At 43.4% G+C, this 13851-nt stretch overlaps 2 protein-coding genes across 2 annotated transcripts in view; both read left to right on the top strand.

Moving 5' to 3' along the window:
• The window catches only part of dnah12 (dynein, axonemal, heavy chain 12), a 51698-nt gene extending 47405 nt beyond the window's left edge, over positions 1 to 4293 (top strand). Inside the window, exons 68-74 of the mRNA XM_066699970.1 lie at positions 490 to 678; positions 1053 to 1156; positions 1782 to 1986; positions 2133 to 2270; positions 2988 to 3079; positions 3267 to 3334; positions 3762 to 4293. Of these exons, the coding sequence (XP_066556067.1) occupies positions 490 to 678; positions 1053 to 1156; positions 1782 to 1986; positions 2133 to 2270; positions 2988 to 3079; positions 3267 to 3334; positions 3762 to 3955 (990 nt within the window). The 3' untranslated portion in view covers positions 3956 to 4293. The remainder of the gene's footprint in view (positions 1 to 489; positions 679 to 1052; positions 1157 to 1781; positions 1987 to 2132; positions 2271 to 2987; positions 3080 to 3266; positions 3335 to 3761) is intronic.
• A 982-nt stretch (positions 4294 to 5275) lies between these two features.
• asb14a (ankyrin repeat and SOCS box containing 14a) lies at positions 5276 to 13556 on the top strand. Its single transcript, XM_066698253.1, has 10 exons — positions 5276 to 5417; positions 6364 to 6547; positions 6844 to 6896; positions 8173 to 8304; positions 8611 to 8769; positions 9526 to 9771; positions 10099 to 10270; positions 10597 to 11140; positions 11980 to 12133; positions 12710 to 13556. Exons 2-10 carry the CDS (start codon positions 6423 to 6425, stop codon positions 12886 to 12888), a joined length of 1764 nt encoding a protein of 587 aa, XP_066554350.1. The 5' UTR covers positions 5276 to 5417; positions 6364 to 6422; the 3' UTR covers positions 12889 to 13556.
• The last annotated feature ends 295 nt before the right edge of the window (positions 13557 to 13851 follow it).

Below are 13851 nucleotides of genomic sequence, written 5' to 3' on the forward strand. Positions count from 1 at the left end.
GTTGTTATTCAATGTCTTGCAATGCAATGCTTTATTTTATGTAGGTAAATGTTGCTGACAAAAAATGATGCTTTTGATTAGGTGATGTTGCTGACTAGTTTAGATTAGTGGCATGTACTCTTCCTTTAGTTAGCTTGAGATAAGGCTGTTGGGTTCTTTGACTTATTGTTTGGCTTGTTTGATCAGGCCATAAAACATAAGCCATAAACCTCATCAAGCTTACATGATATTTCCAAAAGCAAATCAGTGTCCACTTTTTTTTTACACTGCTTTTTATTAAATTTTACTATTTTCTATCCTGTCCCACACTATCTAGTTCCACACTTTCAGTCGTGTTCTGGTAACTTACAGGAGGTGATTACTAGTCAGCAATCCACAGGGCTGAATATTGTGCTCTGGTCTGGTTAAGTGTTGGAAATCGCACATTGCTGCTAAAGGGGTGTATGGATTTTGCTGTGTAAGTTGATCACTGCTCTCTTGGTGCTGCAGAACCTCCCGTTCAGCCAACACCCCGAGGTGTTTGGCATGCACGAGAACGTGGACATCTCCAAAGATCTGCAACAGACCAAGCAGCTCTTCGACTCGCTGCTGCTCACTCAGGGGGGCGGACGACAGGGGGGTGCCAGTGCGGCTGGTGACACCACCCTGTATGACATCGCCAGTGACATCCTCACCAAGGTAGGATGCCAGTAATGACCAGAAAGAAGGGGCAGCTCTCCAAACGGGGAAAACTGGAGGCTGCTTCATCTCGACTTGATTTGCCTCCTGACTGTGATGCTGCCTTTCTCTGCATTTGCCAGATTTGCTTAGGGTGGTTAGAAGCTCCACACCATTTCTAGTGCTGTCTATGCGAGAGTCCATACATTTGTTACCCAGGTTCAGTGATTTATTAGTCCTGTAGGCAGTGTTGCTGTGGGAAAGATTCAGTGTTGGTGAGCGAGAGGCAGCATTTAATGAAATGTGCTTTAAGTGCACTGTCTCAGTCTTATTGTAATTTCTTCTCTGTACTCTATTTGGCTGCAGATGTGTCAGTCTTTTATCTGTCTTTTCAGCTTCCCAAGGACTTTGACATTGACGCCTCATTGAAAAAGTTTCCTGTGAGATATGAGGAGAGCATGAACACAGTGCTGGTGCAGGAAATGGAGAGGTTCAACACGTAAGACTGGAACATCCTCACCTTAAATTACGTGCTGCTTTCATTCAGTGTCACAGTATTTGTACAATTTGGACAGGCCTATACTGTGTTCCTTAAGCTTATTATGTGTATTCATAAAAATATGTTAACTGTAATTAAAGTAGAAAAAGGAATTGGAAACCATAGCTTCTGATCTACTTTGAATTTATTCTTCACATGCCTCTGCTCTGGTTGACTACAGTCATTTAACTTCTGTGTAGAATTAGAACAGTAGCCCAGTTTATGTTCTGTCCAGTTATATTTTTAATGCTGGCATCCATCTCAAACATCAATCCAGATGTTAGTACAGACCATTGTAACATTAGAGCAACACAGAACAGCTGAGCATTCTTGTTATCTGAATGGCAATACTTAATTGAATTTAGAAGGAATTCCTCAGGATTGGAAACAAATGAGTGTTTAGTTCTAATCCCAAACAATACTGGAATTCATTGTTTCAAAGGATAAATCAGATTTGGTTTTGCTGCAGGCTTTCACATTATAGGAGAGGCTGTTTCAGGTTGTTGTCTTTTTTGGGTGATTTCTTGGAAAAGAAACTAAAACCTGGCTCCCTTTTCTCACATAATCCACATTTGTCTCATTGCAGTTTGAGTCGAACGATCCGCACCAGCTTACAGAACCTGCAGAAAGCAATCAAAGGGCTGGTGGTGATGGATGCAGAGCTGGAGGCCCTGTCTGGCAGTCTAATGGTGGGCAAAGTCCCAGAGAAATGGGCCAAGTGTTCCTACCCCAGCCTCAAGCCCCTGGGCAGCTACATCACAGACTTCCTGGCCAGGCTGAAGTTCTTACAGGTGGGTGAATGGTACTGATTTGCAATTCAGCATGAATGGCAATTGTCCATCTATACATATGTTCAGAACTACAATCTGAAAGCCACCTTGCCAGGTCAATAATCGATGCACATTGGTTTACCGAGTCACTCTCTGCCCCTCTCTAGGACTGGTACGAGAGCGACAAGCCGCATGTGTTCTGGCTGTCAGGCTTCTTCTTCACCCAGGCCTTCCTGACCGGCGCGATGCAGAACTACGCTAGGAAGTACGCCATCCCCATCGACCTGCTCAGCTTCGACTTCCAGGTACTCCATGCTTAGCAGATTTTGCACTTTTATCACGGATAGATCTGTTGACGCTTGTCCGTGACATCTTCTGAAGTCTCTGTTTTCAACTTTTAAGTTTTTACACATTATGAAGAGTCAGCAACCAGTTTTACAATGACCTTTTAGCACATGGTGCAAATGGTTGAAAGATGAAAAATGCTTTGTCTTTCGGTTTTGTCAGTGAGGTTTCCCAAGGTCATAAATCAACTTCAATGCAGACAGCCTTAGTAAAATGTAATGTGATTAGTTTTAAGATCAGGTAGATTGCACAAGGAGATACAGATGTTGAAGAAGAAGGGGGTAATGTCTCAAGTTCCAGCCATGCTTCAGACCTCAGGTGGAGCAGACAAGGAATTTCCTGAGATTTAACGCCCCCAACACACACCTGTAAGCAATATGGCAAATTACAGGGTTCCCACGGTCATTATAAAACCTGGAACGTCAGGGAAATAAACATTAACCTGGAAAGTCATGGAAAGGGAAAGGGAAAATGGTCAAAAATATTTTGAACCTGGAAAAGTCTGGGAAAAAAATTATTCATATTTTCAAAAATGTTTAGTTTGAACTTTACTTTTTTTTCCTGGAAAATAATGGAAATTATCCTGGAAAGTCATGGAAAAGTCATGGAAAATGGAACCCTGAATTAAGAAAGAAAATGCATTGTATTGAAAGGCCATTGTTCCTCTCTTCTGCCAGGTTCTCCCCAGGGACACCTCAGAATCATCCCCTGAAGATGGGGTCTACATCCATGGCCTCTTCTTAGATGGCGCTCGCTGGGACAGGAAAAAGTCAGTATGCCTTTTGGAGATCATTTCACTCAACTTAAAATGATTCAGATATTAAACGCTGTAATGTCCTAGTACTTAACTGAATCACGTCTCAATCAACACCTGCTAACCCAAAAACTAGTACTATTGATGTGTATAATATTTCTGGAGTTGTCCACTGATCTGCTTGTTTATGATTCCTGTACAGTGGAGTTCTGGCTGAGCAGTTCCCCAAAGTCCTTTTTGACCCTGTTCCCATCATCTGGATAAAGCCAAGTAAGTGCCTGGACTCCTCCAGTCTTACTAGAAATTCTCTGTATAAAAGTACACCAATGCATGGATAATCTGAGGTGCATAATCAAGAGAGATTGCTGAAGTATAGTGCTTCCCACATCATCTGTTGCTCCAAAACTGCTGGTTCATCTCTTTTAAGCACGGCTCTCAGTGCAACACTGATCTCTTCCTGTGACCCATCCCCAACCCTTCCACGTGCTGAAGCCATGTCTGTTTCTTTAGTGCGATACATCTGAGAAATGCTTAAGTTTCAGGGCTGTTAAACTTAAGATACTCTAACTGAGACTTGGTGACACTTGTAGAGCGTGCCCTAGTATCACCTGACCTGGAAGTGCTTGGAGATGGATCTGACCCTTGAAAAAATCAAAAATTAAACCATTGCTCTCTGCCCCCCCTTTTTCCTCTAAAGCAGAGAAGAAGGATTCGGACCAGGCCTCCACCATGTATGTGTGCCCTCTGTACAAGACCAGCGAGAGGAAGGGCACCCTCTCCACCACTGGGCACTCCACCAACTTTGTCATCTCCATGCTGCTGCCCACTGACAAGCGTGTCCAGCACTGGGTGAAGCGTGGGGTGGCCCTGCTGTGCCAGCTGGACGACTGATCCACTCACCAGGGCAGCTACCACTCCTCTGCACCGCAATGCACTTTACCAGTCACTGGCCGTCCAGTTTCCTGCTTTCCTATCGAACTCCCTTTACAAAGTTATTTTTTCCTTAACTAATGAGAAAGTTGTCATATTTACATATTTAAATCCACTTTACCATTTGTTTTATAACATGTCAGGTCATTGTTAACTAGACAATATGTTGTGAATGTCATTTGAAAACTCTAAAACCACAAAACATCTAAAATGTTGAATGTGTGTGGTTTTCAAATTGTTTTTCAAAAAGTCGGTACACAATGTAAATGTTTGCTAATAAAATTATATTTTTCTTTCTTGTTAAATATTGTTTGGGGTGTTTTTTCCTGTTGCTCTAGTTCAGTGCAGGAGAGGCGTCATGAACTGAGAAAGCAGCCTTGTTCACACTGGCGCTTTCAGTACAGTCAGCCATGCATTCACAGATCCTTTCAAAGCAATGTATTTGGGAATCCACTCAGGCACTGGCGCTGTGATTGTGTGGGCAGGATTCCAAGAGGAAAATACCCACAGGAATAGCCTCACTTCAACCAGCACCAACTTTGACACGATGGCTTCTCTTGTTTGTTGTACCATTAACAAAAAGCTGGAAGGCTAGTGACAGCAGCAAGAAGAAACCCGCTTTCCTGTGCAGTGGTTTTAAATGAATTTTAATCAACAGCTGAAAGGAGGGACAGATTTGTGGGGGCTTGTCTTGCATTGATCGAATCATTGCTGGGATATCCACATTGACACACAATGCAAGTAATTTATTCTTTTGGCAAATGCCGTGGTTATTACGCAGTTTTTCCAGTAATGCAAACACTGATTGCTGTAACTGGGTGCCTAGTCAGTGGACTCTCAGCAGAGTATTTGCAAGCAAGAAGCTGCCTGCTTCTCCTGGCTGAGAATGCCTTGTTGGCCTTTTCCCCAGGGTGCTGTGAAGCCATGTCAATCTTTACTTCAAACCATGCTGGAATTTCACAACTTCCACTCCATTCACTGTGCACGTGCCTGACCTGTGACCTGTATCAGCGCCACAATCACTCATCGTCCATTACAGCAGGTTTTAGTCTCAAGCTGAATAGAGTTTAACGTTCCGTTTGCATTGCGAAGGTATGTATTTATTAGAGGGATACACATGGTTTAATTGACTAAAGTATTAGTAATAATTTACTGTATGCAAATAAGTAGGACTATGCCTTGCAGGTAAATCAGAGGATCATGATTCTCAGTCGGCTTGTTTGTCAATATGATTTTAGCCTGTCTGAGTTACGGGGAAGAACTCTGGCATAAGCGATCACCCAGTCACACAGGGTCAGAGCCAGAGAGGTAGCCCGTGACCAGGTATTTATAGAAGGAGAACAGTATTAATAGCACAACCAAGAGAATTTGAGACCCCCCTAGGACTGCACAAGACGACAGCAACACAGCTTGTTCACGAAAGGTAAAACAAAAATATGTCACATTATTAGAAAATATTTTAAATTGCAGGAAATGTGCCTGTTTTTGTAGCTGACTATTACCTTTCCAAAAGGGCTACCCCACTGAAATATACCCTGCAGTTATATACCAGTGGGCATGCACTGTTTTCATGTTTACAGCCTTCTGTTGTTTTTCGATTTCCTTGTTGTATCCTTGGAGAAAATATATCAAGGATTATTCTTTGGGAATAGAATAATATTCACTTGTGTGCTGTATACAGTTTGGAGATGTATTACTTAGTGGGGAAAACATATTTTGGAAGTCCAAAGCTCACAATAAGGATACCTGAAGTTGGAGAAGTGAGTATGGCTCTTATTGTCTCTCATTTTTCAGGTCTGGGCTACGGTGAGTTCATATGGCATGTTCCCAGGCTGGGTCTGGAAATGTGAAATGGAATGTATATATGACTGTGACTTAGTATTTAAGACTTATTTCCAAGCAGGACGATGTTGGAACTAATTCAATCTGAAAGGACTCTATAAGAGTTCTCTTGAGTTGAAAATTAGGCACCATAACGTTTTATTGTCATTTATTTAACAGATGCCCTTAGACAGGGTGAATGACAGCTGTCGCATAACATACACGTTAAAAAAAAAAACATAACATATTACAAAAAGTGCCAAAATAGACGCAACATACAATATAAGTGAAGTAACAGACAATTGAGTGGGAAATACAGTGCAAAGCTATCCGTACTGTGTACCCTGGGGCCGGAGCAGCACTGTAAAGCACTGTAAAACTGGGACAATGGGATGTGCAGCTGTAAGCAGAGCTCAGCGTCAAGATAAGTTCCAAATGCATGTCCTGGTTTGTAGTACAATCTGGTTTTGACTGGTTCTCACTGCGGTGTTGGGGTTATCAGTCTTTAGTGTGTCCAAGTCTTCTCAAGTTTTGCCTGGTTTTGCTAGCAACTGCCACAGGAAGCCAAAGCTGGGCCGAGGCCGGTGCTGAGAGATGAGGGAGGGGCATGGACGGCTCACCGGGAGATGAATGGGACGAGGAGGTGGCTTGCCAGTATATGATCGAGCAGAGCCTGCAGGACTGCTCCAAGGCTGGGGACCACGTTGACTCCATCACAGAGGACAACTTCAAGTAATCCATCGCCAGACTGCTTGAATCCACATCTGAGACATAGCAGCCCCAACCCAGCTAAAAGCAATTAATTATGTGGCAATATACTAATTCAATATCACTACTACTACTAATAATACTTGTACTAATTTAATGTTATTTCATTAATCCTTAAATAAATATTAAGGTACCTGCACATAGAAACATCACCCTGTAAACTTATAGATTAATATGAGAAGCAATATATAGTAAAAGCAAAAGCTTTATAATTGCTTATCTTTGTAGTGAATTACCTTTTCAATCTGCTGTGTTTCCAGATTCCCTGTACACCTTACAGACAACGAAAAGGTTTTTGCAGCCATAAAGGCAGGTGAGATGAGATGCATGATGGCCCAGCTTTCTTCACCCTCCCTGCCCATCTACTCAGGGCTTCTCTTTATGGAAGGGTGTGTCTCAACATTCGAAATGTTTCTGAGGTTTTGGGGGGTCCCCAAGGTGGATGGGGAGGGGGTTAAGGTAAGGTGTAACAAATATGGCATTATTGAAGAAATTTATATTAGATTACCAAATAAACTGTTCCATAACTTTATGGATAAATATTTCCTTATTATATCCTCATAAGGATAAATATTCTATGAGGTGCTCTTTATGAGCATTAATTACTATTAAACTGTCTTATAATGATGTAATTATCCTTAATGTATACAATGAGGTAGTAAAGAAAAAAAAATCTGTTAAACATTATTAAACAAAACAGCTTCTGTTTTGCATGAAAACATACACCCCAAGGCAGTGGTGTAAACAGACTTTCTCAGAGACAGTGGCAATATCACCTCATCACCTCATCACCGCAACTAAAACAATATCAGCTAGCGGCTACGTTACAAACTAGCTGCTGTTCAGCACAAAGGTGAACAATTGAATAGTTATAGTAACTCAAGTGTAACAACAATCCTGAATCAGAGAAGATTTTTAAGTTTACACTTACTTAGCAGGTGAAAACACGATGAGGCTCCCTGTGTCAGTTGCCTGCTGTAAACTGCTTGAAAAAACTGTGAGTTTAGAACGCACATTTAGAACTTCACTCAGGAAAAAAAATCGAATTCGGAACACTTATCAAAATTAAGAGAACAGGCCAAATTCGCCAAATTCGGCATGGGACCCCCTAAGTTCAAATGTTTCTCTCTTATGGGGGTTCCGGGACCCCCCCAGCCCCGCCTCAATTCAAATACTGGTGTGTCTGCATGATCAAGAACTACACTTATCCACACATCGCAATGCCAGGATTGTGTGTGCTGCCCTTAATAATATGGCTTGTGCGGTGACACATGAATCAGACTCATAACTTACTTAGCCTGGATTGATTCCCAAGTTCTCCAGGAGTGAGTGAGGTGAAAGGCACTAAGGTAAAGGCAATGAACCCAGTTACATAATTGAATCTGGTCCAGGAATCCTTACACATAATGCCTCTTGATTATGCAACACCTGCCTTTACCATGTGGGACACAAAACAAACATTTGGGCCCTGTTCCCTGGTGTTTTCTTACAAGTATCTGCAGCAATCCAACAGATATTTACAGCTGTCTGTTTGTGTCTTTCTGTATTATGTCTTCCTCACTGTGCCCTATCCCTGTGTCCACGCTCAGGCAATGAAGGAGCCTTGCGCAAATTGAGCACAAACAGGCCGGCTTTTGACCAGGCTGACAGCAGAGGCTGGGTCCCCCTGCATGAGGCTGCGGTCCAGAGCAACAAGACCATTCTAGAGATCACGTTTGAAAGTAAGCAAGCACCTCTTCAGCTGCTACCTCAGCTGACTATCTTAACGCAGGAAGCAATGATGCACAGTCCTGGAATCCTGAAGAGATTAATCTCCCTCTGATTTACATTAAAAGTAGTTATCAGGATGTTGGGTTCTTTCATCAAGGCATATGAGAAGAAGTCACACCGGCATTAGATGTGATGCAAATGATTATGTAAATCATGGCATGCTACTGTTGTTCTCTCAGACCACGTCAACTGCAGTGCTCCTTCCTGTAAATCAGTTAGCAGCAGCATGGTATTTGTGTGTGTGTGTGTGTCGCCAGCCTCCTGCCCAGGTGCGGGGGAGAGACAGACGCTGCGAGGAGAGACTCCTCTGTTCCTGGCTGTGGAGTGTGGCCTCCGTGACAACGTCACCTTCCTGCTGCTCCACGGCTGCAGCCCAGATGCCCAGAACGAACTGGAGGACTCCCCCTTAATGGTCGGTGAGTGGTCAGCCACCCTGCAGTGCCCATCCCCGCTCCCACATCCCCCCAACAGTAAAAGGAAATAGTGCATGTCAGGAAACTCACTCACCATCTTAAGCTCTCAAGCAGCTCCCAAAGCAGCTCCCAGGCAGACTCAAGGAAAGCATCAAGATCTCTAGTAACTGAAAATGACACCTGGAACTGGCTAAGAATATTATTATTTATTATTATTATTTGTATTTCTTGGCAGACGCCCTTATCCAGGGCGACTTACAACATAAGTGCAAAACAAAGTGCAAAAATACAGTTAAGTAAAGGCATCAAACTTTAAAAATTCAATTTACATAAGACATAGCAATTCAAAATATAACACATTTTACAACTTCCAATTTACACAGGCAAGTACAGTAAGTGAGGTCCAACATTCTGGACGGTAAAAGCTAAGTGCTGTCAAGATGTAGGGTCACAGTCAATGGCTACGGGAAAGGGAGCAAGGAGGAAAACAATCAAAAACGCAAGAAGCATAATAAAACTCTGTGAAGTGCTATCTAATGGGGATTAAAAGGACTAATATTACAAGTACTTTCTGAAAAGATGTGTCTTGAGTAAGCACCGGAAGGAGGTCAAGGACTCTGCTGTTTTGACTTCGGTGGGAAGGTCGTTCCACCATTTAGGGGCCAGGGATGAGAAGGAGCTGCTCTGGAGGAAGGGGAGCGGATAACATTGGAGTTTCTGTCCAGGCACCCAATCTCTCTCTCTCTCTCTCAATCACAGCTGTCAAGAATAACCAGTATGACATGGCCACACTGCTGATCCGCTTCAATGCCCAAGTGAACCAGCTGGGGTTGCACCAGCGCACAGCTCTGCACGAAGCGGCTCGCCTAGGCCGGGCCAACCTGGTGCACCTCCTCCTGCACGCCGGTGCTGAGCCTGACCCCCGCAGCACCTACGGCCTCACCCCGCTGGCATTGGCAGCGCAGGATGGGCACACAGACATTGTGCAGATCCTGCTGCAGAAAGGTCTGTATTACAGCCCTGCTGCACCTCACAGTCACAATGAAAACTGTATATTATTTTTTATCTATCTATTTATCTCTCCATCTATCTATCTATGTATTTGTTATAAAGACTATCTATGTATTATGTACAGTATTGTATGTATATAAACAGTGTCCCTTTTTTAAGATAGTAATTAAAGCAAAAAATAAATTACAACACTCTGTATTATCTGATTTGTATTGTGTACCATAAAAAGTAAAAGCTCTTGTTACTCCAAAGGATTTCAATGTATATGAATGTATGTAGCTGTGGCCCTGATGTGTGGCTCTGTTATCCTGTGTCACTCAGGTGCCAATGTGGAGTCTCAGGCCTTGGACTCAGCCTCTATCCTGCTCGAGGCGGCTGGATCAGGAAACCCTGACACCATCGCTCTGCTGCTGGAATATGGTGCCAACGCCAATGTGCCCAAATACACCGGACACCTGCCCATCCACCGAGCTGCCCACCAAGGGCACTTACTGTGAGTGCCGCTACAGTCCTGTTTGTGCCAAACACACAGTTGATCAAATCTCTGCCGTTTCTTTTCCCACCCAGCTCTGAGACTGTGCTGCACACACAGATCTCAGGCTGTAGAATACACACAGCTCTCATGTTATAAATATATTTAGCGTGATTTTGTGGCTCAGCTTGAGGTTTGTTTGTATAGTACGTGCTGTTTCTGACCGACTCTGACCGACAGTAAACTGTGCGTTTAATGGTGAAGGTTGGCCGGGTTGTTTTCTCCAGGAAGCCTACAGGTCCTCATTCCCTCCATAGAGACTCATGTCAGCCCCTGCTCCTCCCCAGGGCCCTGGAGCAGCTGATCCCAGTGACCCAGCGCAGTGCTGTGCAGGACAGCGGGATGAGTCCTCTGCACTCTGCCGCAGAGGGGGGGCATCCACAGTGCCTGGAGCTGCTGCTGAACTCTGGCTATGATGTCAACTTCATGCTGCACCCCAGGGTGCGCCGCGGCTACGATGACCAGCGCAAGTCAGCCCTGTACTTCGCCGTGTCCAACAATGACGTGCACTCCGCCCGCCTCCTGCTGGAGGGCGGGGCCCTGCCCAATCAGGACCCCATCAACAGCCTGCAGGTGGCACTGCGCCTGGGCAATTACGAGCTCATCAACACACTGCTGCGCTATGGCGCCAACGTCAACTACTACAGCCGCATCAACACCACCCACTTCCCGTCCGCCCTGCAGTACGCCCTCAAGGACGAGGTCATCCTCAGAATGCTGCTCAACTATGGCTACGATGTGCAGCGCTGCTTCGACTGCCCCCGCGGAGACGGCTCCCACCTGCCCCATGACTATGAGGGCTGGGCCCCCTCCGTCATCAAGGACAATATGGTAGGGAGTGAGCCGTCATCTGTACTTGTATTGCACTGAACAAATTGGCAGAATGTTTGACCCTCCCGGTCCTGATGATTACCTCAAAAGTCTTTCTTTTAATGATTTCTCTTCATTTTTAAACAGGCACAGAACTCATGCCTGTCTATAACAGTAAGCATTGTTGAAAGCTCAAAGAATCGACTTGGTGTCAGAAGTTAGAGAGTACAGGAGATGAGTGGATCTAGCGCACAGCCCTAACAGACAGAATGCTAATTTTAATCCACTTCAGACATGCCACTATACTGTCTGTAAAGGTCTGTAAATATGAGAGCAGATAACTCTTTCATGCTCCATTGCAGACTCTTTTCTTTTACCTCTTTGTGATGTACTGTTTCACACGCCCAGAAAGCATATCTATGGAAAGCAAGTTCAACAGACTTGGTTTCATTTGGTTACCAAATTAGAGTCCTTCCAAAGGGAACCAGAGGGACTCAACACACAGAAACCTACCAGTTGTCAATTAAGAAAAGAATGAGTGAATGCAGTTTCCTTTTTTGAATGGACTGAGGGATCGATTGAGCTGAATTTACGTATTGTCTCATGGAGAGAGCTCCAAAGCTGAGTGACATGGTGATTGAAAGCCCCTCATTACTACATATCTTTAACAGTTCTCCTGGGACTACCAGGATTGGGTTGTACTGATCTCATATTACTAGCCATCAATATTGAAAGGTTCAAAAGGTAAACAAATACTCTCCCAGCAGCTTGGCTTGACCTCTTGATACAGTATTGTGGCTTGGCATTCAAACACATTATATAAGTACTTAATAAAAATGGTCTCCCTGTCCCTCCTGCAGTTCTGTGAGGTGATCACAGTGTACTGGTTGAAACACATGTCGGGACAGGTAGTGCGGACGATGCTGGATTATGTCGATCATGTCATAATTTGTGGCAAACTGAAAGCAGTCTTGGAGGAACAGAAACAGTGGCCTGACATCTGCCATATTCAGGGTGAGTGAATGACTGGGAGAGTAATGCGTGTTTCTAAACTGGGCACTTCAGTCAAACACCATCAGTGCTCAGTTGCTGACCCTGTTTGTGAAAAACAAATGGGCCGACTCCCACAGGTGGGCACAGGTGAATCAGTCATCCACAATACATCTGTCACACCTGATGCACCACTATGGCAGTAACTGAGAACCAAGTTACTGTTGGGCTGTGATCTGAAACGCCTGACGAAGATTTGTTTCTGTTAAATAATACTTGTATGGATTATATACTGTATGTAAGTGTGTGAATACTATTTTAATCTTACTATACTATTTTACTATCCTCATAAGATTCTGTTTGTTTCTTTTCTAGCTCAATTATTTGTAAGCCCTAAATTGAGATAAAAATGGCAGAAATCCTAAGAGAAATAGCATGCCATTAAATCTAACACCAGTAAAATAAAGAAACAGATAATTATTGTTTGGGTTTTAAATGGTCCATTGCATGCTGGGGTATGGGGGTCCTGATGCAGTTGATGTCTGTGCAGCACAGTTCCATGTTGCTGAAGGTTGCTCACCTGTGCTTTTCAACTTCCAGAAAACCCCCGCTGCCTGAAGCACCTGTGCCGTTTGAGGATCAGGAAGTGCCTGGGCCGCCTGCGTCTCCGCGCCCCTGTCTTCATGAACTTCCTGCCGCTGCCCAGCCGGCTCAAGGAGTACATCCTGTTCCGCGAATACGACCTCTATGGCCAGGGCTGCCTGTTGGGGTCACGGTGATCCTGCCACCCAGTGCCCAGTGCCCAACCGAATAGCAGCACCACACTTAGGTCACTTTGCAGACACAGCTATCCCAAGTGACTGACGGGGAAGGGACTGATCACTGGTGTTTTACACATGAATAAAAATGCCGGACTTTGTGGTTTAAGATAAGCAGCAGGGGACAAAATGCATCTTTACGGGGAAGCAAGAATATTGAAATCTGACCGTGGTTTCTGAAGATGGAGCCTGAGCCGGTTTTGAGAAAATGTTAGATGGTGATTTTGATCATTTTTACATACAGCATATCTGACAGTATGGAATGGAATCTCTGTACAGAGACAGATTAGGTTAGTTGCCTTGTAGTTCAGATCTGAAGGACCTGTCATTGTTTAAACTACAGTCGTTATTGCTGATTCACATGCTTCGAGATGTCTAGGTTTGTGCTTCACAGTGTTGACCGGGATCAGAACAAAACAGAAAGTAAATCACCCGGAATAATAATAAGCATTCTTGTTTAACTGAGAAAATTTTGTTTTAAATTCATTTCATGATAGAGTGAAATGTTTGGTTGTGTTTGTGTTTGGTTTTCTTTTGTCCTTTCTACATAAATGTACTACATCTGAGTATATTGTTATTTTTCAACTTTAAACCAATGAATGACAAATAAATAAATATAACTAACAGTCCTACAGATTACTTTTTCATTTACAGGTAATAACCATTAAACAAATTCAGATAAAATGAATGTGCATCTGTGACCATTTATTATTATTGTTATTACTATTATTATTATTATTATTATTATTATTATTATTATTATTATTATTATTAATGCTGGTGTTGTTAATACTGAATTTCAAGGACTATAAAACTGTATATTTCTCAGTATCTGTTTTTATTCCTATGATATCGATACAGTCTATACTCTTGGTAAGTAATCTGCCTTCTATACTCCTTTAATTGACACTGGAGACGAAAGAA

The sequence above is a fragment of the Amia ocellicauda genome, chromosome 3 (assembly GCF_036373705.1).
Source record: "Amia ocellicauda isolate fAmiCal2 chromosome 3, fAmiCal2.hap1, whole genome shotgun sequence".
In the NCBI taxonomy this organism is placed as follows: domain Eukaryota; kingdom Metazoa; phylum Chordata; class Actinopteri; order Amiiformes; family Amiidae; genus Amia; species Amia ocellicauda.